Source organism: Lynx rufus, unplaced genomic scaffold (assembly GCF_022079265.1).
Source record: "Lynx rufus isolate CCGP_SWC_20201006 ecotype Redwood Valley unplaced genomic scaffold, mLynRuf1.p SCAF_6, whole genome shotgun sequence".
Lineage (NCBI taxonomy): Eukaryota > Metazoa > Chordata > Mammalia > Carnivora > Felidae > Lynx > Lynx rufus.
Window position 1 is genome coordinate 112,340,837 of NW_025814878.1, and position 25,920 is coordinate 112,366,756.

Here is a 25,920-nt window from a genome sequence, read left to right on the forward strand (position 1 = left end):
TTTTTATTCATAGCACACTCTTCCACCCTCAAAAGTGTTGGGCCTGAATAACACGTTTTATGCCTACCCTAATTACAGATAAGTCTCATAAAATTTCAGGGCTTCCTGCTGCCTAAGCTGGACTCAGAAGGAGCTGCCTGCCAACAAAGATGAAAGCACCCTGGTCAAGAGCTTCAGCGGAGCTCACGAGGGAGAGAGATGCCTTTTAGAACAGTGTGGTTCCAGCTCCAGAAGGCCAGCGCGACCCTCAGGAGTGTGCAATCTGTTGTCTGTGAGTCTGCGTACACACACGTGCACACATTGCAGCACCGTGCAGGAGCCAGAGAACAGGGACGGGAGAAAGCTATAAATGGGGAGGTGGGGGAGGCAAAGAGACCCAGACATAAGAAAAGAGGGTGGCTTTCTCAGGCCAAGTGCGGCCACTTGCTTTTTATTCATTCACTCGACCATTAATTCACAGCAGAAGACCAAGTCACGAGAAATAATTGGGTCTGTGCAGCAGCCACAGCCATGTCTATACTTCCTAAGTTCTTCCATCCCACTGAGACTGCAGCGGAGGGGCAACATCTGTGATGGGAAGTCTGCAAACACACAGTTTTGGGCTTCAAAAGTATTCCAGGCACACCTGGGTAGTTCAGTCCATTGAACATCCGACTTCGGCTCAGGTCATGATTTCATGGTTCGTGGGTTCAAGCCTCACATTGGGCTCTGCACTGACAGCATGGAGCCTGCCTTGGGATTCTCTCTCTTCTTTCTCTGCCCCTCCCCGACTTGTGCTTTCTCTCCCTCTCAAAGTAAATAAATAAACTCTAAACAAACAAACAAAAAAAAGGTATTACAGGAGCACCTGGGTGGCTCAGTTGGTTAAGTGTCCAACTTTGGCTCAGGTCATGATCTCAGTTCGTGAGTTCGGGCCCCACATCAGATTCTCTGCTGTGAGCACAGAGCCTGCTTCAGATCCTCTGTCCCCACCTCTCTGCCCTTTTTCTGCTTGTGCTCTCTTTAAAAAATAAACATTAAAAAAAAAAGTATTCCAGACAAGTTCCACTCTCCAGAAAACAAAGCCAACCAGACCCACACATCACAGACAGTTCTTGACAAACAACCTTTCCAGAAGGCAACCCTTCCCCCCATATTGTCATATGGAAAGAGCTTGCTGATGAGATTAAGGGGCCTCTTTGTCGTCATCAGGAAGCAGACAATTTAAAATAAAATTAACAAACAATTTATCTGTACACTTGGAAATTAAAACACACTTTCACAATGTATTGAAACGAAGGAGGGTGATGTTGTAATGACAGTCCTTCATGAGGATGTTCACAGAGTCTAAATTTATTTTGAGAGAGAGTGCGCTCGCATGCGCGAGAGCAAGTGGGGGAGGGGCACAGAGAGAGGGAGACAATCCCAAGCAGACTCCTTACTGTCAGTACAGAGCCAACGTGGGGCTCGAAATCACAAACCATGAGATCATGACCTGAGCTGAAGTCAAGAGTTGGATGCTTAACTGACTGCGCCACCCAGGCGTCCCCCCCCAATCACAGAGTCTAGAAGAGGCAAAATAAAGGGTAGGAACAAGGCAATGTTTGCCCAGTGCTGTCCAAGGCAGGCCATCTGGTGGGCCTGAGAATGCAGGTGGGAAAGGAGGCTGTCATGACTGTGCATAGGCTCTGCCCTCCAATGACAGTCAGTTCTCACTCCATGTCCACCTTGATTTTCAGTTCCTTGAGAATTGAATTTCAGGTGAATCCAAATTTCAGATAAACAATAAAGTCTTTTTTTTTAGTGTTTAGTGTTATTATTTTACTATTTTTAAATATTTATTTATTTTTGAGACAGAGAGAGAGCAAGCATGCGCAAACAGGGGATGGGGACAGAGGATCCAAAGCGGGCTCTGCACTGATAGCAGAGAGCCTGATATGGGGCTCAAACTCACAAACCACATGGCCTGAGCTGAAGTTGGATGCTTAATTAATTGAGTCACCCAGGTGCCCCTATTTTACTATTTTTAGTATTCTGTCCCATGTTTACAAATATCCATCCCATTCAGTATTTGGCACATACTTGTACTACCAAATTATTCATTGTTTATCTGTAATTCAAATTTTTTATTTTATTTTTTAAATATTTTTATTTATTTTTGAGAGACAGAGGGAGACAAAGAGTGCAAGTGGGGGAGGAGCAGAGAGAGAGGGAGACACAGAATCTGAAGCAGGCTCCAGGCTCTGAACTGTCAGCACAGAGTCCCACACGGGGCTCGAACTCAGTGACCCACGAGATCATGACCTGAGCCAAAGTCAGACGCTCAATGACCGAGCCACCCAGGCTCCCGTTTATCTGCAACTCAAATTCAATGGTATACCCTGTATTTTTATTCCTGGAAAGCTGAGTGGGGCCTGAGGCATGAGATCTATAACTGGGTGTCCCCCTCTGTGCCTAACCTTGCTTGAAATAAAATAAACTGCTTCTAGAAAGTACTGAGAAACTGGACAGGGAATTATTTGAAGAGCAGGAAGTTATAACCACCACTGTGTTCATTCGTTTCCACAGGTTTTATGAACTACTCTTCACATGTAAGGAATCCTGCCTTCCAGAGGTCTTGGTTGCTGCAGCTGGGCTAGTCTGATTTTCTAGGCTGGCCTGCCTGGATGGCACTTTATTTTAAAGCGTTCCCTTTTTGCCAATTACCTCAAGAAATTCTCATGCAGAGTAAGTTGTGGCATGCAGGTGAGAGGACAGAGTGGGGGTAAGACTCTTAGAAGGGGACACTCCTCTCCAGAGGCTGGGGGAAAGAGCAGGATTCTGAGGTACCTGGAAATACTCACCTTTGACAGCTTGCTGGACATAGGCTGTCGTCCCATCACTGAGGGTCACCGTCTGCAGCCCCAAGCTCTCCATGGCAAACTGCTACTTGTATACTCAGACATGAAGTTGGCTTCTGGCCAGCACCAAGAGCCACAGCTGAGGTCAGAGATTTCCTTCTGGGTCACAAGTCTGAGAAAATGGACAAATTATGAGTTGTATACCTTCCTCCTGCTACAAGGATCTACAAGGAAAGAGTGGATGAGGCCAGCCAAGAAGAAAAAGAGATGAATTCTTCCAAGTATACAACCGTGTCGGTTTTTTATGAAGAAGGTTCAAAACATACCTATTTAAGAATTCTTAAAGTTGAGCACACAACAGAAGCACACCAAACTGTTTGTAAAACCCACTTTTTTTTTTCTTTCTGAAGTTTACTTATTTATTTTGAGAGAGGGAAAGAGTGAATGGGGGAGGGGCAGAGAGCGAGGAGAGAGCAAGAATCCTAAGCAGGCTCTGCACCAGTAGAGCAGAGCCCAAAGTGGGGCTTGAACTCACGAACTGTGAGATCATGACCTGAGCCAAAGTCAGACACTTAACTGACTGAGTCACCCAGGTCCAATCAAAACCCATCTTTAAATTCATTCTCCTCAGAAGGAAGCCCTGTTGAAGGCAGGCTGCCAACCCCAAGCTGCTGATTCTCTCTACACATTCCGACATCTCTCCCACGCTCAGATCTATCCATCCACTGGCCTTGCTGGCCATCATCAGTGAATATCTCACAGGCATCACTAACAGAATGAGTCCCCAACAGAACTCACAATGGGCTCCCCAGAACTGTTCCCCTTCCTGGCATCTCTGCCCACCCAAAATTCGTGGGGTCATCCTTGATTCTTCCTTTTCCCTCAAAAATCTCGATACACCACTATCTGACACCATACACAAAAATTAACTCAAAATGGATTAAAGACTTGAATGCAAGACGTGAAACCATAAAACTCCTAGAAGAAAACATAGGTGATAAGCTCCGTGACATGGTCTTGGTTCTAATTTTTTTGGGTCTGACACCCAAGCAAAGGCAACAAAAGTGAAAATAAATAAGTGGGACTGTATCAAACTAAAAAGTGTCTGCACAGCAGAGGAAATCATCAACAAAATGAAAAGGCAACCTACCAAATGGGTGAAAATATCTGCAAATCATATACCCAATAAGGGGTTAATATCCAAAATAAAGAACTTATATAAGTCAACACCAAGAAACCAAACAATCTGATTAAAAAAGGGCAGGACCTGAATAAACATTTTTCCAAAGAACACATCCAGATGGACAACAGGGACATAAAAAGATGCTCAACATCCCTAATCACCAGAGAAATGCAAATCAAAGCCATAATGAGATCTCACTTTACACCTGTTATAATGGCTATTATCAAAAGACGCAAAATAACAAGCATTGGGAAGGATGTGGAGAAAACGGAACCCTTGTGCACTGTTGGTGGGAGTGGAAATTGGTATAAAGTGGAAAACAGTATGGAGCTTCCTCAAAAAATTAAAAATAAAACTACCATATGATCCAGCAATTCCACTTCTGGATTTTTATCCAAAGAAAATAAAAACACTAACTTCAAAAAAAATAAAAGCATCGAGCATTATTTACAATAGCCAAGACATGGAAAATACTTAAGTGTCTATGGATGGATGAATGGATAAAGAAAGTGTGGAGCATATATAAAATGGGATATTATTTAGCCATAAAAAAAGGAAATCTTGCCACCTGTGATAACATGGATGGACCTAGACAGTATTATGCTAAGTGAAGTAAGTCAAAGACAAATACCGTATGAGCTAACTCAGAAGTGTCTTTAAAAAAAAGACCCCAAACACCCAAACTCATAGATACAGAGAACAGATTGGTGGTTGCAAGAGGCAAGGGTCAGGGGTGGGCAAAATGGATAAAGAGAGTCAAAAGGTACAAACTTCCAGTTATAAAATAAGTAAATCACGGGGATGTAATATACAGCATGATTGACCATAGTTAATAATAATACTGTGTTGCATATTTGGCAGTTGCTAAAAGAATAAATCTTAAAAGTCCTAAACACAAGAAAGAAAGTCTGCAATTATGTATGGTGAGGGATATTAACTAAACTAACTGTGGTGATAATTTCACAATATATACAAATATTAAGTCACTATGTTCTACAACCCAAAACTTAGTATAATGTTGTATGTCAATTACACCTCAATTAAAAACAATTTTAAAAAACTTAAGAAGTATATGTACCTATTTCAGGTATCACCTCTCACATCTTGACCATTGTTAAGAGCCTCCTAAAGTATGTCCTCAAATAAACTCTTGCCTGTTTCCTATTCACTTTGTAATACTGTGTCAGAGTGCCCTTAAAAAAAGTACAGGGGCACCTGGATGGCTCAGTCCATTAAGCATCCTACTCTTGATTTCAGCTCAGGTCATGATCTCATGGTTTGTGACTTCCAGCTCCACCTCAGGCTCTGTGCTGACAGTGCGGAGCCTGCTAGGGATTCTCTCTCCCCCTCTCTCAAAATAAATAAACTTAAAAAGAAAAAAAAAAAAGTTCAAGTCTATATCCGCTACTTCCTTGATCAAACTCTTGAGTAGCTTGCTATGGTCCTTGGACTCCACCTTGTCAGCATGGCTCCCAGCCATGATAAATCCCTGCAGCCCTGGGCGCTACCTCTTCCTGGTACTCACACTAGAGTCGCCTACTTCGGTACTTATCACTACCTCTTTAACATTTGTTGCCCACACAAGACTTTGGGCCCCAGCCTGGTTTTGGGTTCACTGTGGGCTCTCCACAAATCCTTGTGGAGTGACTCACTGGGTCCTTGTGTGCAGGGAGGGACGTGCTGTAGCGTCCTGCTGGCAGGACTTCCTTTGTACTGGCATACAGCCTACTTGAGCCAGAGCCCAGACTTATGAAGCCTTGTTCTAGGTTTAGCAGTGAAGATTCTTATTGCCACCCATCCACAGAAACCCCCTGGACTTGGGATTTGGACTGCCTACTTGATTCTCAATGATTTCAATTAGTGCTGCCCAAACTGTTTTCACATCAGGGCACCCAGAGAGAAGGATATTTGTATATGGCGGATGCTGCTACTCGAAGCCAGGAGCAACCAGCTGGGGTTCTGGCAGCCCCAAGGCTGAGCGGGTCAACATTTTTACATGACTATAGCCTACTTGTGACACACCTGTTGGGATGTTCTCCTTTAGACTTGGTGTCCCCACTATCCATAAACATTTACTGAATGGGCCAAGGTACTACTAGCAGTAATAGTGAACAGTGCTGTAGAGTTAACTGTGTACTAGGCATTTTATATATAGCAACTCATTTAATCCTCACAACGATGCTGTAATTAAATAGTATTATCCTCACTTCATAGTTGAGGGAATTGAAGCCTAAGACACTAAGTAACTTGGCTCAAGGTTGCACAGGTAGTAAGTAGGAGAAGAGGATTTTGAATCCAGGCTATCTAGCTCCAGAGTATGCTGTCATATACTCTACTCTGTAGCCTAGTACAGAGGTTTTTAGACGGGCGTTTTTAGGTCTGGCGACCTGAAAACACTTTTTTGGCATGTGAGCTTGTGCATTTTTCTGAAAAGAAGGGAGTTTAAGATTGTCATGAGAGTCTTACAGGGATTAAAGGTAAAGCACCACTGGTCTAGATGGGAATTCTGACATCTGACCCATATTATCTGGTCTACTAGGTTCCTGGCAGTGACCCCAACCTTGCCCAGAGCCTTGATAACCACAAGCTCTGGTCCTGGCCTCTCTTGGTCTGCTCCATGACCCTCGACCTTCAGTCTTAAGCAGGGAGAGAAATTCTTTTGGTACCCTGCTTCTGTTAACAGCCTTGTCAGAAAAAGGATGCATATGAGACCTAGGTCTGGAAACAAAGCAGATTATGGGTTGAAAAGGGATTACAAAATGGCCTCAAATCTTTATGGCTGGCTCCTGTGGCTGCTGCTGCAATAGGTGGTTTAATTCAGCACATCTGGACTCTATTGAGACATTCTGAGGAAAACCTGTGGCATGGTTAAGAATGCAGGCTCTGGAGTCAGACAGCCTGGGCTCTAACCCAGGTTCTACCTCTTTGAAGCTGTGTACCCTTGGGCAAGTAACTGAACCTCTATGAGCTTCAGATTCTACTTGTAAAAAAATGGGGATAATAATAGCACCTTCACAGGTTGCTGTAAGGATTAAATAAGGTCACATATGTCAGCATTTAGCACAGTGCTGCCACATAAGAAGTACCCAAGAAAAACTGGCTCTGTGGAGGGGATGGAAGAAAAACCTAAAGAGAAATGCTTTTGAAGCAATGGGTATTCTTAAACGTAGGCAAATAGTGGAAAGAGCCCTGTACTAGGAATCTGCAGAAATGGTTTCTAATCTCAATTTTTTTTTTTTTTTTTGAGAGAGGGAGAGAGTGCACGGGCACACGAGCAGGGGAGGGGCAGAGAGAGGGAGAAAGAGAGAATCCCAAGGAGGCTCTGAGCTGAGAGCACAGAGCCTGATGCGGGGTTTGAACTCACGAACCATGAGATCATGATCTGAGCTGAAATCAGGAGTCAGATGTTTAACTGGATTGAGCCACCTAGGTGCCCCTATATTAATTAACTCTTTGAAAATCTTAAAAATAACCCTACACAGAAACAGGTACATTATTTCCATTTTATGGATGCAGTGACCGAGGCTTAGAAGTAATTTATTCCAAGGTCCCACAGCTAGTAAGTGCGGAAGCCAGGATTCAAAGCCAGACTGGCCGGCCCCAGAGTCCATACCTCTCAATATCTGGTGCATTTCTTCCTTCTGCTAATATAGTATGACACAATGTCAGCACTTAAAACACTTGACTATTGATTGTTTAACTTTCATCTCACCCACTGTAACTTAGACCCAGTCCTCCTGGACCTGACCACAATGGAAAAAGGGAATAGCTGGTAGCCACATTTCCCAAAATAACGCTTCTTAGACTCAAAGAAAACAAATCTCCACTCTTTTACATGTTCTCATGTGCAGGCTAAATATTCAATTTTCCTCCTTAAGCCCATAATATAAACCTTTAAAACAGTCAACTCTTGCTCTTTAACTTTTCCTGATCTCCGATGCTGCCTTCCAACAGAGCCTGACTGCGGGTGGTGAGAAGGTGTTTTGTGGCTGCCAGGCATATACAAGTGTCTGATTGCCATTTTTCTCCCTTGCCTTTGTGAATCGATGCTCTACTCTGAATCCTTCTGTGCCAGTACTGAACTAACAACAATGATACTGGCAGGGCCAAAGAGAGGCTTGTCACTGTCTCAGGATGGCTGTGACTGAGCATTTCCTGCCTGCACTTGACATTTCAGATTCATAACTCCTGTGGCCTTTTGAGAAAGGATGGAGGGAGAGCAGGGGCAGCTGCTCTATTTTCTCCTTGTAGGGTATAAGGTTTGCCAGCCCCCCAGTGACCTAAGCTGGGTATTAGGGAGAGACAGACTGGGGGCTGGGGGAGGGGTGGATAATAGCCATGATAAAGGGTAGAAATGAAAAGGAAGTACTCCTGGGGTGCCTGGGTGGCTCAGTTGGTTAAGTGCCTGACTCTTGGTTTCAGCTCAGGTCTTGATCTCAGGTTTGTGAATTCGAGCCCAGCACTGTCAGCACAGAGCCTGCTTGGGATTCTCTCTCCCTCTCTTTTGCCCCTTCCCACTTCTCTATCTCAAAATAAATGAACTTAAAAATTTTTAAAAGAAAAGGAAGTATTTTGGACTCTACCAGAACTTGCAGCCAGCTTCTGTTTGTTGACTTTTTATTTTTTATTATTTTTTTATTTTTTATTTAAAAAAAATTTTTTTTTTCAACGTTTATTTATTTTTGGGACAGAGAGAGACAGAGCATGAACGGGGGAGGGGCACAGAGAGAGGGAGACACAGAATCGGAAACAGGCTCCAGGCTCTGAGCCATCAGCCCAGAGCCTGACGCGGGGCTCGAACTCACGGACCGCGAGATCGTGACCTGGCTGAAGTCGGACGCTTAACCGACTGCGCCACCCAGGCGCCCCATTGTTGACTTTTTAAAATGAACATGGGACACCTGGGTGGCTCAGTCAGTTGAGTGTACGACTTCGGCTCAGGTCATGATCTCGCAGTTCGTGAGTTCAAGCCCCACATTGGTTCTCGCTGCTGTCAACCCCATGTCAGGTTCACTGCTGTCAGTGCAGAGCCTGCTTCAGATCCTCTGTTCCCCTCTCTCTGACCCTCCCTGGCTTGTGCTCTCTCAAAAATAAATAGAACATAAAAAAAAAAAAAAAAAAAAAGAACTTAACCTGGCTCTGATGCAGGAAATAGCCCTCTGGCTTCATAATATATAAATGTTTCCTAATGTAAAAACATAAATTATAATTTATCTGGAAGAGATAACATTTGGAAAAGCTTTTCAGATACTTTGGATCTTTAGGTCTTTCCACGAAACAAGATGTGCTTCAATTATCTCCTCAAAGCAGAAAAATAAGGGTTATGAAAGACAGGAAACTAAACAGTAGCCACATATTTGTTTCTCCACTTTGGCACGGTTCAGATCTAATCTGATCCACACGCAAGCTAGGCTTCGCCTTGACTACAGGCACCTGTTCACTATTCCATCATTTTCTGCCAGTCCAAACTCCTCAGACATTTGAAATAAGGCTTTCTGTACTCTGCTTCAGCCAGCCCAGAGGGCAACTGTATTTAAAGCCAAAAAAAGGAAAAAAAAAACAAACCAAAATATTTACTTGGCAAGAGAAGAATGTTCAACTTTGGGGGGAAGAAAAGACTTAATTTTCGCTCAGAAAATTCCTCATTTGGAAATAAAAGTTCTCAGAGAGGAAAAAGTGACATTAGGTTGGAAGAGACAGAGGCTCAGCAAGTCAAGTGGCAAACAAATTAGAACCAGATTTGGAAGAGCTGTAGTAAAACGATTCAGTATTTGTTATTATAGAAAAAGACTTCAATGCACAGACAAAAACCTTGGTGAAAGAGGCTTGGTTCTGTGGGTTTCCAAACACTAAAGAGAAAACAGGAAATTAATAACAGAAACTTGCACACATTTAAAACATCAGCTAAACATCTCTTTGCAAATGGCACAGTGATTTTAAAAGCCCAAATCACTTTTTAGTGTGGTTCCTATTTAGCTACTACAATTTTATAGATTTGAATTAGTCACAGAAAAGAGTAATTAGGCAAAACGGATTATTTTTAATTCCAAAAGGGCAATGAAAATGCAGACCCCTTTACTGCAGAACAGAATTCATTTAAACTAAAACAGGTAACTTAAAAACCTAATTTTCAGGGGCGCCTGGGTGGCGCAGTCGGTTAAGCGTCCGACTTCAGCCAGGTCACGATCTCGCGCTCCGTGAGTTCGAGCCCCGCATCAGGCTCTGGGCTGATGGCTCGGAGCCTGGAGCCTGTTTCCGATTCTGTGTCTGCCTCTCTCTCTGCCCCTCCCCCGTTCATGCTCTGTCTCTCTCTGTCCCAAAAATAAATAAACGTTGAAAAAAAAAATTAAAAAAAAATAAAAAAATAAAAAAAAAAAACCTAATTTTCAGTCATAAGTTTAAGGAGAATTTTAACACCTTAGCTTGTAAACACCCAACACAGAATCACGGCTATTTCAAATCCACCTTTAGTCCACTGAAAAAAAGTCCAGAATAAAGTCATTTTGGAGGGGGTGTACTAAGGGTGTACATTATACCAATACGCAAATTAATACAGATATTATCAAGTTACATCGTACTTGTTTCTGGAATTCAGCCTGGGGTCACTGCTGGCTTGAGAAGGGCTATTTGAAAATGAAACATGCCATCAGCCATCAGGAGGAACTGGATCATCATAGTTATTTAGGTACATAGTGTTATTTAAAAAACATCACCCTGGGACAAAAAGGTTAAATTTACGCCATCAGTTCATCAAAATGGAACAATACCCAAATCTCAACTAGGAAGAGAAGGTAGTTTTAGCTTCTGAATCGAAAATCAAGGCAAAATAAGAGTTAGGTTTAAAAAAAAAAAAATCAACATTAGGGGAAAATATTGAAGAAAGAAAACGTAAGACATGATATTAAAAACACATGCAACTTAAATATACACTTAATAATGGTTAAGATGTTAAATTTGTTTTACATGTATTTTACCACAACAAAAAAAAATTGGGTGGAAAAAAAAAAACACAGGCAGACATATACAAACCTCCAATAACAGTCTCAAATTCCCACTAGACAAATAAGGCTATAATATGAATTCACATAAGCAAAAACACTAATAGTAAATAAATAATACAAAAAAGGTTCACTGTCATTAGTAATTAAACTACAAGAAAGAATAATCATGGTGGTATATATTTACTCCATTACCATAAATCAAAGTATTAATACCCAGTAGACAATCAGATACCACTACACGCCTATCAGAATAGCCCAAATCCAAAACAGCAATAACACTAAGTGTTGGCAAGGATGTGGAGGAACAGGAACTTTTATTCATTGCTGGTAGGGATGCAAAATGGTACCGCAAAACAGTACTCTGGAAGACAGTTGGGCAGTTTTTTACAAAATTAAACAGTCTTACCAAATGATCCAGCATTCCTACTCCTAAATGAGTTGAAAACTTATATCCACAGAAAACTAGCACATGGATGTTTATAGCAGCTTTATTCATAATTGCCAAAGGCTGGAAGCAACTAAGATGTCCTTCAATACACAAAACTGTGATACATCCAGACAATGGAATATCATTCAGTGATAAAAAGAACGACTGGGGCACCTAGGTAGTTCAGTTGGTTAAGCGTCTGACTCTTGATTTTGGCTCAGGTTATGGTCTCAATGGTTGTGAGATGGAGACCCATGTCAGGCTCTGTGTTGGGCCTGGAGCCTGCTTAAGATTCTCTCCCTCTCCCTCTGCCCCTGCCTCCACTTGTGCTCACTCGCTCTCTCTGAAAGAAAGAAAGAAAGAAAGAAAGAAAGAAAGAAAGAAAGAAAGAAAGAAGGAAAGAAAAAGAAAAAAGCCACTAAGTCATGAAAAGACATAGAGGAAACTTAAATGCATTTTGCTAAGTGAAAGAAGCCAATCTGAAAAGACTACATACAGTATGTTTCCAACTACATAACTTCTGGAAAAGGTAAAACTGTAGAGACAATAAAAGTATCAGTGCTTGCCAGGGGTGCAGGGGGATAGAGGAAGGATGAACACATGGAGCACAGGGCATTTTTAGGGCAGTGAAATGATTCTGTAGTATACTGTAATGGTGGACATATATCTGACGTTGTATATTTGTCAAAACCCACAGAATATATAGCACAAAGAATGAACCATAATGTAAACCATGAACTTCAGTTAATAATAATACGTCAATACTAGTTCATCAATTGTAGCAAATATACCACACTAATGCAAGATGTTAATAATAGGAAAAACTGGGAACTGGGGTAGGGAGGGGAGTATATGGGAACTGTCTGCATTTTCTATTCAATGTTTCCATAAACCTAAAAATGCTCTAAGCAATAGACTCTATTAATAAAAACAAAAATCCAAAAATCAGTGTTGGCAAGGCCAGGAGGCAGGCACAAATGTGCATTGGAGATGGCACTAGAGACAGCTCCAGGCTCTCCAGGGCACAAACCATCAATGCTTAACCCCACCAGGGGTTAACCCCACGAGGAAAGGTTCAAAATCTGAGATCTAAGAACCTCATCTTCATAATTTATTCCACAAAGAGAATGCACAGAAAACAGCACTACTTGCACAGGATGCTTAAGCCTTTTAAATAAGAACCCTGAAGACCATCTGGATTAATGGAAGAAAGTCAACAAACTAACACTAAGTAGTGAGACATAAGGTTGAACATTCACTCAGTTTCAACTTGCAGAAACCTTAACTCCAAGTGAGAGGAGAGGAAAAGAGGCCAAAAAGAAATGAACAGGGTATAACCTTAAAAAAAAAAAAAAAGTCACTGGAATGGAAAGATACCAGCATGGAGTAGAGAGTTGCTTCTCCATTGGACACTAAACACATTTGCTTGGTTATCAGCTCCTCCCTCTTGGGGTTTCCTTTTATTCTTCCCACAGCCTGCCCATCACTAGCTGTACCTCATCCCTCTGATGTTCTGCAGAAAAAGACATTCCTCCTTTAATTCATGCAGTCTAAGGACTAAGGTAGGGAACTTCTTCCTCTAGAATTTTCCTTCTTTCTAACCACAAGAGGTCTAGTAGTTGTTTTTAAATGTGGTATTCCTCGGGGTGCCTGGGTGGCTCAGTTGGTTGAATGTCCGACTTCGGCTCAGGTCATGATCTCACAGTTCGTGAGGTCGAGCCCCACGTCGGGCTCCGTGCTGACAGCTCGGAGCCTGGAGCCTGCTTCAGATTCTGTGTCTCCCTCTCTCTCTGCCCCTCCCCTGCTCATGGTCTGTCTCTCTCTCTCTCTCTCAAAAATAAATAAACATAAAAAAAAAATAAATGTGGTATTCCTCAAACTGGGCTGTGTTGTGCTTTGTATGTCTTGTGGCATTGGCATAGAGTGTCATGGTGGGGCCCTATCATTCAGTATCCTATGGTGATCTCTGGGGAATCTGTATATTCTTCACTCAGAGCAATGTCCATGAGGCTGTGGGGAAACAGGCAGAGTCTTACCTTGCTGGGGATGGGTGGGGAGGGGCAGAGTATACATGGGTACAAACTCTGTGTAGGGCAATGTGGCAGTATCAATCAGAAGTACAAATCTGCCTACCATCTGACCCAGCAGATAGGTCATGTATGACATGTATGTATGTATGTAGACAGAACATGTGGAAAATGGCACAGGTCTAAGGTTCGTCATGGCATCTCTGTATGCAGTAATAGCAAAAAACATTAAAAGCAGCATAAATGTCTATCAATATGGAATTTCTATACTATGTAGACATAGTTAAATGAGGAAGGTCCTTACATACAAACACGCAAAGATCCCCAAAACATATTAAATTTAAAAAATGGCAAAATATAAAACAATGCCTTCTGTATGCTGCCACTGGCATGCAAAAATCTGTAGAAAGACAATCAAGAAATTACTAAGTAGGGTTGCCTGTAGAAGGGTAACAGAGTGACTGGGGAATAGCAATGGAAGGATGACTTTTCACTGGACTTACAGACCAAAAAAAAAAAAAAAGTTAGCCTCATGAATGTTAAATACACAAATGTATTTATATGTTAAATAAACAAATATAAATAAATGAACAAAAAAAGAAACTCTGGAAACATGCTTTGCATTCCTTTCGTTGGCTACAGGAATATCTACGGTTCTGCATTTGTGAGGCATGGCTAGTCCAGTGCTGACAGCATAGATTCTGTTATACAGCTTTGCAGCAAAACCAAACCTGAAACCTTAGCTTCACGGCTCATGGATCGTATGGAAAGGTGACCAAGCTGAGCATGAGGCAACAGCAAATCCGCACAGGATCTGAGAACAGGTTGGCTCTAGCACGTGTGTCCCCAGCCTGGTTACAAGGGTCAGTCTGGCTGAAGTGGTAGCTAGGCAGGGGCTGCCTTTCTCCCTCACTGCTTCTGTGGCTTCAGACGGTACTTCTTAGGTTGAGAGGACGATTTTCTCAGACAGAGAGAACTCTGGTCTCAGGTACACCCTTGACATCTAAGCCTCAGGTCAGTTCCACAGTCTCAAGGAGCCCCCAGGTCCTTGGTTCTTATCGTAACTGCATGGGTGTCATGCTTTATCAAATACCCCAAACCAGCAGGGACTCCCAACAAATGAAGAGCGATACAGTGAGAAACAGTACCAAACTAACAAGTTCTATCTGTGCTTCTCGGAGATGAACCATTTACTGAGGGCAAGCCAGGGGTAAATGTTAACCCAGAGGCACTAGAAGAAGTGCTCTGACTTCCAGCTGGTGACAATCTAATGTGCTGTGAGGCTTTGAATGTCACATTCAACATCACAGATCTTTTCCGATTCTGAGCTGTAAGTGAGGAGCCTAAATAGGCCCTTCACTTCTATTGGCAAAACAAAGACAACCGGGAGACCTTCACATCAATACACAGTTCTCTACCTTGACTGAGCGCTGCCAGGGCAAGAGGCATCCAAGGTTTCGTCAGTAGCTTTTGGCCACCAGTTAAAGACAATAGCTTCCGCTGCACTTGGATTTGTATCTCAGTGGTTTTTTCCACTCACCAGGACAAAATTTCCCCATTCTGTTAAGTGAAAGATGATGATTACATATCTACTCTAAACAAATTTTGTGGGTGATCTGTCAGTGAAGATGAGCTGTATCCTGTGCTCTTGTTTAGCTGGTCAGAGACTCTCCTTACAATATAAACACTGACATCTAAATGATACATGGATAAACATGGCACAGCGACTATGCTTCCAGATGCAGTGAAGGGATTACTCTGCCACGGTATGTTTTCCTTAAATTGGACTCTTCTAGGGGGAAAATAACACACTCCTACTTTCTGTTATACTGCTTATAACTTGGCGTAATCAGCACCTAACAAAGAATGTGTCCACAACTGAGCTCTTTGCTCAAATTTGAATCCTAAATCAGCTCCACTTACTGGGAATTCATTCTAATTGAAACTCTCAAGGCTGGATTTGAAACCATCTACTCCAGAACCACGAGCTCCTTAAGAGAAGATCCCAACAGAGGAGTAAACATTGAGTGAAAGAATGAGGGAGGGAAGGAACGGAGCCCCACTGCCTTAGCTCTGCCCCAGCTCTGCCCCAGCCCCAATGACCACTTGGCCTCACTTGGAACATCATCTTGCTTCATCTCTGACATCCACGTTCACTGTTTTCCCAGACCCAGGTCAGTAACAGGCTTTCCCTGGCTCATGTCACACCAGACCACTGGTGTCTGGCCTGTTTCCTCTGCACTTAGCAGCGAAGCTGCACCAGGCAGCTTCCACGAGGGCACAGCTGCATCTTCTCCATCACTGTATCCTCTGTGCCCAGCACATGGCAGGCACTCACTGGGTATTACTTTAGCAAAGGAAGGATGGACTCTTACCACCAACACTGCTAGCTGGCATAGGGCTCAGCAGTTTTCAAAATGCTCTTCGATGTACAGATATGTTATCTTGTTTACTCTGAGCACGAATTCGTGGACTCTCACAATGGGCGTGGGCTGAGAAGATGGCTTGTTTCTAGTCTAATGCAGGCATTCTGCAGATGAAGATATGGAGGCCAGAACTGCTGAAGAAGTTCCAAAGGATCACGCAGCTAGCAGGTGGCAGAGCCAGGCCTCACTCCTGAACTGCTAGTGTTCTACTGTACTGCCCTGTCTCTTGCTCAGGAACAGTGTTCTTTCAGTTCTCAGGAGAGCAGAAATTTACTCACGTCTAACAACTTGTGTATCCAGTGGCTTATGCAACATCTCCATGCCCAAAAAGCACCTGAAACTTGACACACTCAAAAGTTAGTTCCTTATCTATCCCTTCTCACAACCTACCCCTCCTCCTGCTTCCCCATTTCACTAAATGATAACTCCATTCTTCAGTTGCTCAGGCCAAAAAGGAGAGAGCCATCCTCAACTTCTTCTCTGTTTCTTTTACATGCCATATCTAAGCCATCAGCAAATCTGGTGGCTCCTCTCTCTCTCTCCACACACACACACACACACACACACACACACACACACACACACAGCCAGACTCCAACCACTTCTCACTTTTCCACTGCTTCACTTTGGATGCAAGCCACCAACTTTTCTTGCCTGGACTCTTGGAGTAGCCTCCTAACCAGTTTCCCTCCTTCCACTCTTGCGTTCTATGGGTCACTCTCAGCAATGCAGCCAGAATGATCCTGGATGTCAGATCACATCACTCATCTGTTTAGAGCCCTCCAATGGCTTCCCTCTCACAATGCACAAAATCTTAATGTGACTTGCCACCAATCCACTCACGCTCCCACATCTCTCCTGCTGTTTCCCCTCTCTTACACTACTGCAGCCATACTGGCTGGCGCCTTCATGTTCCTCGAATGTAGAGTATACAAGGCATACTCCTGCTCTGGGGCCTTTGCACTTGTTGTTCCCTCTGACTGGAACACGTTTCCCCCAGATATATGCTTGGCTCACCCTCTTAACTTTTTGGCTCAAATGTTACCTTTTCAGTGAGAACTTCCTTAACCACCCTATTTAAAATTTAACACTGACTCCAGGAACTCTCTCCCTTCTCTGCTTAATTTTCTCAACATAAATTTTACTTGTTATTTGTTTTTGTATGCCTGTCCCCAACAGGTGAGCTTCTTAACTCCAGGAACTTTGTTTTATTCACTGCTCTGTCTCCAGGTACTAGAAAAGTACCAGGCCTCTAGCAGGGAGTCACCAAACATTTGTGAATAATGAATGAATGAGTGAATGAATGAACATCCATACCTTTAAGATGTCCCAGTAATCTAAAGGCCTTAGGCCAAAAATGGAAGACCCTAGTTGAGCTCTGGTCTCCCGTTCACCTCCCCCCACTCCCTTCACCTTCTCACTTCCAGGGCAATAGGTGCTGGTTGCCAGCATGTTACAATTCCTGTGCCACCAAGTACAAGATTCTGCAGGGTGCTGATTTTTGTTTTTAGCGCCCTATCTCACAAACAGAAAAGGTCAGGGATAGGTTAGACTAAATATACTACTTAACCTAGATAATAGTACTGACTCAGTAACATTTGCATTGAGGTGTTTTCCAGGAAACAGTGCTAAATTTGCACTCGTTCAACTAGCTTTTTTTTTTTTTTTCCAACTTTTATTAGGGATTTCAAACATACACAAAACTAGAAAGAACAGTGTAACGTATCCCATGAACCCAAATCCACAACTTCAGCAATTACCATCATTTTGCCAATCTGGTTCCCCCTATTCCTGGACTGTCTTTGCAACCCCCAGTAAAAATTTCACATTGCTGTTTTCTTGAAAACTGGTCTGTATATAACAGACCCTGGCCTTGTAACCACTGTATTCTATCAACAGCGGCAACCAATCTCTCTAGTCTTACCAAACATACAGCGAAAACAAGTACTTACACCCATTCCCTTTTGCAACCAATGACTAAAAAAGGAAGTGTCTAAATTCCAGACTGTTTAAATCAAGGGACTTGCCCATTATGCGTCTAGAGGGATTTGGGGAGGGGGGTTGTTGTGGCTACAAAATGAACATAGACGCAAACTGTTTTTACTTGTTTGTATCTGATGCAGAATTTCTGAGTTCATTCAATCCAGTCAGTATTACTGACTACTTCATAATACAGACACTAGATTAAGATGATATTAGATAAAGAAAACCCAGCCTCTACTCTGAAGGAAATCACAGTGGAGCCAGGGAGTAGGTTGAGAAGTACACAAATAACTAAGATCCATGGCAGAATACGTCCTGTGCCCTAAGAAAGATTAAACAAGCCTAAGGCAAAAGCTTATTTTTAAAAATCAATTTGGGAGCACCTGGGTGGCTCAGACTTTGGCTCGGGTCATGATCTCCTGGCTCCAGAGCTCGAGCCCCATGCTGAGCTCTCTTCTGTCAGTGCAGAGCCTGCTTTGGATCTTCTGTCTCCCTCTCTCTGACCCTCCCCGCTTGCGTTCTCCTTCCCTCTCTCTCATTCTCTCCCAAAAATAAATAAATCTTAAAAAAAAGATCCATTTGTAGACCCCAGGGTTTACCCTTTCCTTAACTCTAGTTTTACTCTCTGCTGTTATGTATTATTATATAGCCAACAAGAATATTGTAGAAGACCTGGGAATTTGGTGACCTACAGAAAAGACTCTTGGATGTGGTCTTTAATGTCACATTTTGCTATTTACCATCCAGTCTTCCGGTGGGAGGGCACTTGAAAGTCCTCCCAGAGCTGAGGAAACAATGGGGCTAATTCAATGCAGGCAGAAACCAACTCCAAAGCATTCTACCCTGAGGGCATATATACCAAGCCACTTTAGAAACAGAACAGGATCATGGGAGTGTGTCCAGGAGACGAGGCTAAATCAATTCAGAAGGGTCTCCAAGATCTCTCTCTCTCTCCTTGCTACCTAAAGGACTGTGATCGTGGTGACCTACAATCAGAAGTTCCCAGAGAAGAGTGTAGTTCTTTGTACTAACCAAAGGGACCAGTGAGGTTTGGCTGCACAGCGCTGTGTGAGAAGGAAGGAGAGCTCAGAGTAGCAGGGTCATTTACGCAGCCCTGGAGTTAGATGCACAGAAGAATGGAAAAGGAGGAGTTGGGATGAGAGGGACGTTTGCATTATAATCAGTGTTATCAAAATGGGTGAAGTGAGAAAGGCTGGGAGAAAAAGAAGAGGAAGGATGGAAAAAGGTACTGTGAGAAGGGGCAGGGATGCAGGGAGAGGAAAAAGGGGAAGATTCTGGTTTGTAAAGGAGATCACTGATGACAATGGGGAGGATGCCATGGGATCTGGGAATATAGGAGGCAGAATCTCAGGGGGATACTGGACAGAACGTGAAGAGGAGGGACCTTAGAATGGGAGGATGTATAGGTTATGAAAGATGGGTTCATGCTGGGATGGAAAGGGCTCATTTCATTGAAACTAGGTAAAGGAAGTCACTAGATAAAGGGCTAGTTAGATGAAGTCTTTGGGTAACAGGACAAGCTGTGGATGGTAGAAAGGAGGCAGCTAGAACACTGAGAAGAGACTGAAAATAGGGAATTATATGGCTACTGGGCCAGCGGGTTTTAGAGTATATGAATTCCTGGGGGGAAGGGACTTAACAGTATGAAAAGGTTTGGGGGAGAATGCGTTAAAGTGGCAGACCCCTTAGGGTGAGTGAGATCATGTAGTAAGGGCTGTGAGAGGATATCTAGACAAAAGGTGAAAAGAGGTATTAAGGTGCAGGGGACTCCAGGCACATGGGGTGCAAAGTCATGAACAATGGGTTGAGGAAGTCACTAAGCCATGAGGCAAAGGATAATAGAGACCTTGGAGGGGGGGATGGTCACAGAATGAGCTGATGTTGGGCTTAGGAATCATTAGAAAATAAGGAACAAGAGGCTCAGGGTGACCTGGAAAACTGTGCAGGTTTGGGGGCAAGAAAGTCAATGGAGCTAGTGGGTTTTGAAGACCATGGGTTCAAATACTCGCTCTGCCACTTATCTGTCTCAGGTTCTTTATTTACAACCAAACCAAACCAAGAGAAATGGGAAATGGTGGTGGATATAGTAATACCAACTTCTTGGGGTTGTTGCAAGGTAAGTTTAATTTATACATACAAAGCCTGACACCCAGTAGGTGCTTGGCCAATCATAATTAAAGATGTGTAAAGAATAAGAGGAGAAGGCCACAGCAGAGAGAAGAGAATGGGGATTCCAAGAGCTTGGTGGTAGAAAAGTAATGTTAAGGTATGGGCCCTGTCTTCATTGTCTGTTGAATCCCTATCACCCAGGACAGAGTAAGACCCGTAAGAGCTTCTCAGCTTAGATTTAAGGGCTCCCATGGGCCAGGCATGGTGCCAGGTACTTTGCATGCACCATCTCAGGCAAGACTATCCTCCCTTAGCAGAGGTTGAGGCTGAGGGTTCTTAGAAGCTAAATGGTATGCCTGAGGTGCCACAGCTGAAGAACCAGAGACTAGAACCAGGTTTCTTATCACATCAATGCCCCTGGCTTTGCAAACATGTTAACTGATGGGGCCTGAGCAAGGGAAATGGGTATGGACTATTAAGAGTGTAGAGGGTCAAGGGAGTGAGGGAATAAGGCTCATGAAGCAAGTAGAACCTGAGGTGAGGTTACAAGAGTAAACTTCTAGGGAGGGTACAAAAATGATTGCAAACAAATATCATCTTGACTGAGGACTGTAGAATTTCACAGCTGGAAGGAAACTCTGAGATCATTTAACCCAACCTTATCACAATACAGACGAGAGGCTGAGGCCGAGTGAGGCAGGGACCTCTCCCAGGTTTCCAAAACACAACGGTGGCAGAGCTGGGACTTGAGTCTGGGACCAGACAGACTCAACCCAGAATTCTTTGATGCCTCCAACCATTACTAGTACTTCATATTCATGTCTACATCTTCCTGGGCACTGGCATGGTGCTGGGGCACTTGTAAGTCATGTGTTGATTGACACTGAGGGGCTGAGGGTGCAGAGAGAGAGAGAGAGAGATGTCAGTGGGGGTGATTTTAAGATGAAGCGGGAGCATGGAATGAAGACCATGAGGTTACAGGGCAAAGAAGGGATTATCAGATGTAGAAGGTTATGTAGATGACGACTGGGTGGGAAACTATTGGAGTAGGGCTTAAGAGTTACAAAAAAACGTTTGAGGGGATTCACCAAGTTTGTGGGCGAACACAGGGTAGAACCGTGGGAGTTACCGGCCCAACGATGGGGTTACTGAGAAGGTTGGGGGGGTCACCAAGGAGAGGTACGGGGGTCTTGGATCTTGAGTCACTGGATTAGAACTGAGGGAGTCACTGGGTTGGTGGGTCCCCGGGAAGTGCTGGGGAAATTCCTGGGTTGGCAGAGTCAATGAATAAGAACTGAGGTGAGGTTTTAGGGTCAGTGGGTGGGGTGTAGGGTCACAGAGGTGGAGGCGGGAGTGGGGATGGGAGACGGGGTGGGGTTTAGAAGTCTTGGGGGAGGAGTCGCAGGGCGGAAAGAAGGGGCAGGGATGGGGGACGGGACCCGGGGTGGGGGAAGGGTCAGGTCGCCGTCTAGCCGCCCGGACGCTAGGCTAGGGCCGGAGGAAGGTGGGCACGCCGGGCTCGGGACCTTCCCGGGGCCCTGCGCCCGCCCGGCCTCCCACCTGGGCACGGTGGACCCACTCTTCCCGCAGCCACCAACCTGACAGCCCCCGAGGGCGACTCCGCCGACAGACCGCCATGCACCGGGCCCTGCCACCAGCGCCGGCCCCGCAACCCGCCTGCGCCATAGCCCGCCCGCCCGCGCGCAGCTTGCCTCGCGCGATATCCAGGTTCCAGGGCCGCCGCACTTTCCTCTCCTCTCGGCGCGCCTCTACCGGGCCCCGGAACCCGTATAGAAAATACCGGGCACGCTCCACCCCGCACCCCCTGCCGCCGCGGCAGCCGTCCTACTTATCCAGGTTCCCGGGCCCTGGAGCCCAGGCGGCTGGGCTCTGAACCGTGCCCCTCAGATCCCCGCCCCGCCCCCCGGCCGGGTGACGCACAGCCCGCGAGGCCGAGCGCCCGGGGAGGGCGTGATGACGTCACGACGCCCCGGTCAGGGCCTGGGCGCGGCTGGCGAGCCAGGTCGTCGCTATAGCAATGGGGAGCCGCCACCTGTCCCGCAGGGGGACTCGCGCACCTGAGGCTTGTGGCGGGAGCGGGGAGGAGGCCGAGGTCCCGAGGGCTCCGCGCCGTCTCGTCGGCTGCCTGCGAGCTAGAAGGGCGCTTCAGGAGCCAGGGAGGACAAGAGGGTCAGGTTATGAGGGGAGCCTTTCCCGCGGGTTCCGCTGCCTGCACTGAGGCTGCGGACCTTCTCGGGGCTCAGAGCCCCCGGGCTTCCTCCTGCGCCTTACCAACCCCGAAGTGCTTTAGTGTGCGCAGTCCGCAGGCACTGCCTAGGATCTTCGAGCCAGCCCCCTGAAGGAAGCAAATTGCAGGTATTACTAGCTCCTTCATGAAAAGGACGACATTGAGGAGCCGTGAGGGACTTGCCTCTCCAGGGAGGGAGCCCTGACGGTCCTCGTGGGTTCTCTCACTCTCATTCCGCCGTCAGCCCCATCCTCAGGCTTAAAACCAGCGATTCCCCCCTAGTCGGCTTGCTCCGGGGTGAAAGAAACCAAGCCCTTTTGCCATTTCCCCCCTCCCACGAGGGAGGGGCTACGATCGGGGAACTTGCAGAAACCTAAGGGAAAATTCGAAGGGAGTGAGCTTTTGGTAAAACATTACAAGGAATTGAGAGGAGTTAGATAAGGGACTGGTAAAGGTTGCTTCTTAGGAGAGGAATTGGGTGCCTGGAGGAATGAAGTGAGAAACTTTTCCCTCTCTGTCCTTTTAGACTTTAACTTGTGTGGCTTTTTTTTTTTTTTTTTTGTATCCTCCCTCCCCTCATCCCCAAAAAATTTAACTTAAGAAAAAAAATTTTTTTTCAAAGGAAGTATTCCGATAAACTAGAAACATTTACAAAGTACTGGGTTTGGGGTCTATGGGCGCTAAAGATGCCATTGAGGGCACTGACAGTTTCTTTCCTCCCCTGTGGAGCTTAACCAGAAAGCTCACTTTTCAATTTTAGGCATCCTTCTTCCCTATCTTATTTGCTTTGACACAGCCTCTCCAGAGGTGGGACTGGGAGCAGAGTTCTCGGTTTCAGTGGGCACTGAGTGACAATTGATGGTCCATGCTTATAGTTAATAATTTAGCCTTTATATGCCTCTTGGTATAGAAATAAACAACCTGATCACTGTGATGCCCTTTCTGTTCCTTTCTGGTGGAAGTTCGGCAAGTTATTTTATGTACCTACAGAGAGAATAAATAGCGTGTCCTGTAGCATAAACTCCTGGTTAGAAATAAAGCGGGGAATAGAACTCAGGTTGTCCTAGTTTGTCCCCCAACTACCTTTTTCCGTTATAAAAAATACATTTGTCTTTTCTCACAATCCATGCAGATCCTAATCTGATTGGCTACTCACCTCTCCTATTATTATACAATGAACAAAAACTCTGGGAAATCAGTGTGTGACTTTGAAGTAATGAGATTCTGATGGTGGGTAATTTCAGATACTCAGAAAACTGGTGAGGAACATATTTTGGAGTGGAGGATTGAAACTCATTTCTAGCAGCTTGCCTTTGAGTCCCACCCTTACAAGGTGGGAGCCACGCATCGGGCTCTTTGCTGTCAGCACGAAGCCCACTTTGGATCCTTTCTCCTCCCTACCCCCAGCCCTCCACTGCTCACATGCTCTCTCTAAAAACAAATACAAAACATTAAAAAAAAAAGTTGATATCTAAATTTTCCATCACAAATTTAAGTACCTGTAGAGGATATAATTTCTGATTTATTATAAATTTTGATGTTTTAAACTAAAACCATTATGTAATTCTTAAGTGTATCCAGTGGACTCCAAATACCCTAAATGTCTGGTGCCTGCCATCATCTATTTAAAAATACATGAACAAGTTCTTTAGCAGAAATTTTATATGGTTCCCTTTCTTCTTGAACTTCTAATTCCACTCACTTCCCATTCAGAACTGTATTCTAATTATATTTGTATGTGTGTGTTTTTTTTAAGTTTATTTATTTATTTTGAGAGAGAGCAAGCATGGGGGAAGAGCAGAGAGAGAGGGAGAGAATCCTAAGCAGGCTCTTGCTGTCAGCACAGATGCAGAGAGCCTGATGTGGGATTTGATCTCACAAATTGTGAGATCATGGCTTGAGCTGAAATAAAGAGTCAGATGCTTAACCGACTGAGCTAGCCAGGCACCCCAGTATATTTGTGTTTTAAAGACTTATTGATCACTATCGCACTTCTTTGCAACAAGAATGAGTATAAATTTAAGATTATTGGCTGTGACCATAGGCTTTAATTGTTAAAAAAAAAAGTCTCATTTGAATTGAATTGTCATTACAGCTATTACTGGTACACAGTTTATTAAACAACATAAATATATTACATAAATTTATAACTTGTGAAACCTGAAAAGTACAATTTTTATTGAAAATGCATTCCTTGGGGTGCCTGGCTGGCTCAGTCAGAAGAGCCTGTGACTCTTGATCTCAGGGTCATGCGTTCGAGCCCCACATAGGATGTAGAGATTAGTTATATGAATAAATAAATACTTAGAAAAAGATAATGCATCCCTTAATGAGAAATATGGTGTTTCTCAATTCAGGAATTCATGGATGAGTATTATCTAATGATAGAAGAAGATAAGGTGCTACTGTTGCTCAGTTCTCTTTTTTTTCTTTTTTTATTTTTATAGACATAAGCATTGAGAAACCTTGTTCATGTAGTAATTGGGAAAGGAAGAGATTTTTTACGGATATTCCTTGAGTCTTTGAACTACTTCTAAATTACATGCCAATAGTCACAGTGTTCTATTACCAAATACTATTCTAAAGTACTATCAAAAAGAGTCTTTTAATTTTAGTAAAAGCAAAGAATTGGAAACCACTGAACTTGAAAAAGGTTTTGTTTTCAGTTTCAGTCATGTAAAAATTACTATTAGTTACCTGTTACTTTTTCACTCAGAGGCACCTTGTTAATCTGAGATTGATTTTCACACTCTTTTACTTACCGACACAATTTTGGTAAAATTCTTTTATCTTATTATTAACATGTTTTCAGGATCTTTTTGTTAAGATTTTGAAGTGCAGGGGCGCCTGTGTGGCTCATTCGGTTAAGCAACCGACTTCGGCTCAGGTCACGATCTCTCAGTTTGTGGGTTCAAGCCCCGTGTCGGGCTCTGTGCTGACAGCTCAGAGCCTGGAGCCTGCTTCAGATTCTGTGTCTCCCTCTCTCTCTGTTCCTCCCCTGCTTATTCTCTGTCTCTCTCTGTCTCTCAAAAATAAATAAACGTTAAAAAAAATTAAAATATTGAAATGCAGATTCACTTCAATATGGAAAATACCTGCCATTTGTGGAATTAGCAAAGCCAGTCTTCTTTCAAACCAGTCAGCCAAATCCGACTGACTTTCTGTTAGGAAAAAGTCTGCCTTTATTCTTCAGTTCAAATAAATACGGTAATATTCACTTTAAAGAATATTATAAAAATCACTGGGAAATAAATTAACAGCTTATAAAATAGATTACTAAAAACCAGTTATGATTAAAATTATATAGAGCTAATATTAACATTACAAAACTGTAAAAACAGGATAGTACTGTTTCTCATTATGTAATTTGGAATAATGCTGTATAATATGTAGCTAAATCCACTAGTTAATAAGTAAGAAGTAGGACAGAAGGTATGTTATCCCTGTGGCAGAAGTGGGTGTGTGTTTGTGCTGAATTCTGATGTTTGGCTTTGGAGAACAATTAAATAAGAATCATGTTTAAAAATCAGAAATAACTCCAAATAAATTTTTTAGACTTCATGATAAATTTCCTATTATGTATTTAATTAAAAAAACGTATATTGGCTAGGAAATAATGGTTTGAACAGCTAACAAACAATTTGGTTTTGCTAGTAGGAGGTAGAAAATAGTAAAC

At 43.7% G+C, this 25,920-nt stretch overlaps 1 protein-coding gene across 2 annotated transcripts in view; it reads right to left on the minus strand.

Moving 5' to 3' along the window:
- The window catches only part of ZNF76 (zinc finger protein 76), a 33,466-nt gene extending 11,597 nt beyond the window's left edge, over window positions 1-21,869 (minus strand). For both annotated transcript variants that reach the window (XM_047102618.1, XM_047102619.1), the window contains exons 1-2: window positions 21,595-21,869; window positions 2,823-2,991 (exon numbers count right to left, since the gene is read on the minus strand). In XM_047102618.1, the coding sequence (XP_046958574.1) occupies window positions 2,823-2,895 (73 nt within the window). In that variant the 5' untranslated portion in view covers window positions 2,896-2,991; window positions 21,595-21,869. The remainder of the gene's footprint in view (window positions 1-2,822; window positions 2,992-21,594) is intronic.
- Between the last annotated feature and the right edge of the window lie 4,051 nt (window positions 21,870-25,920).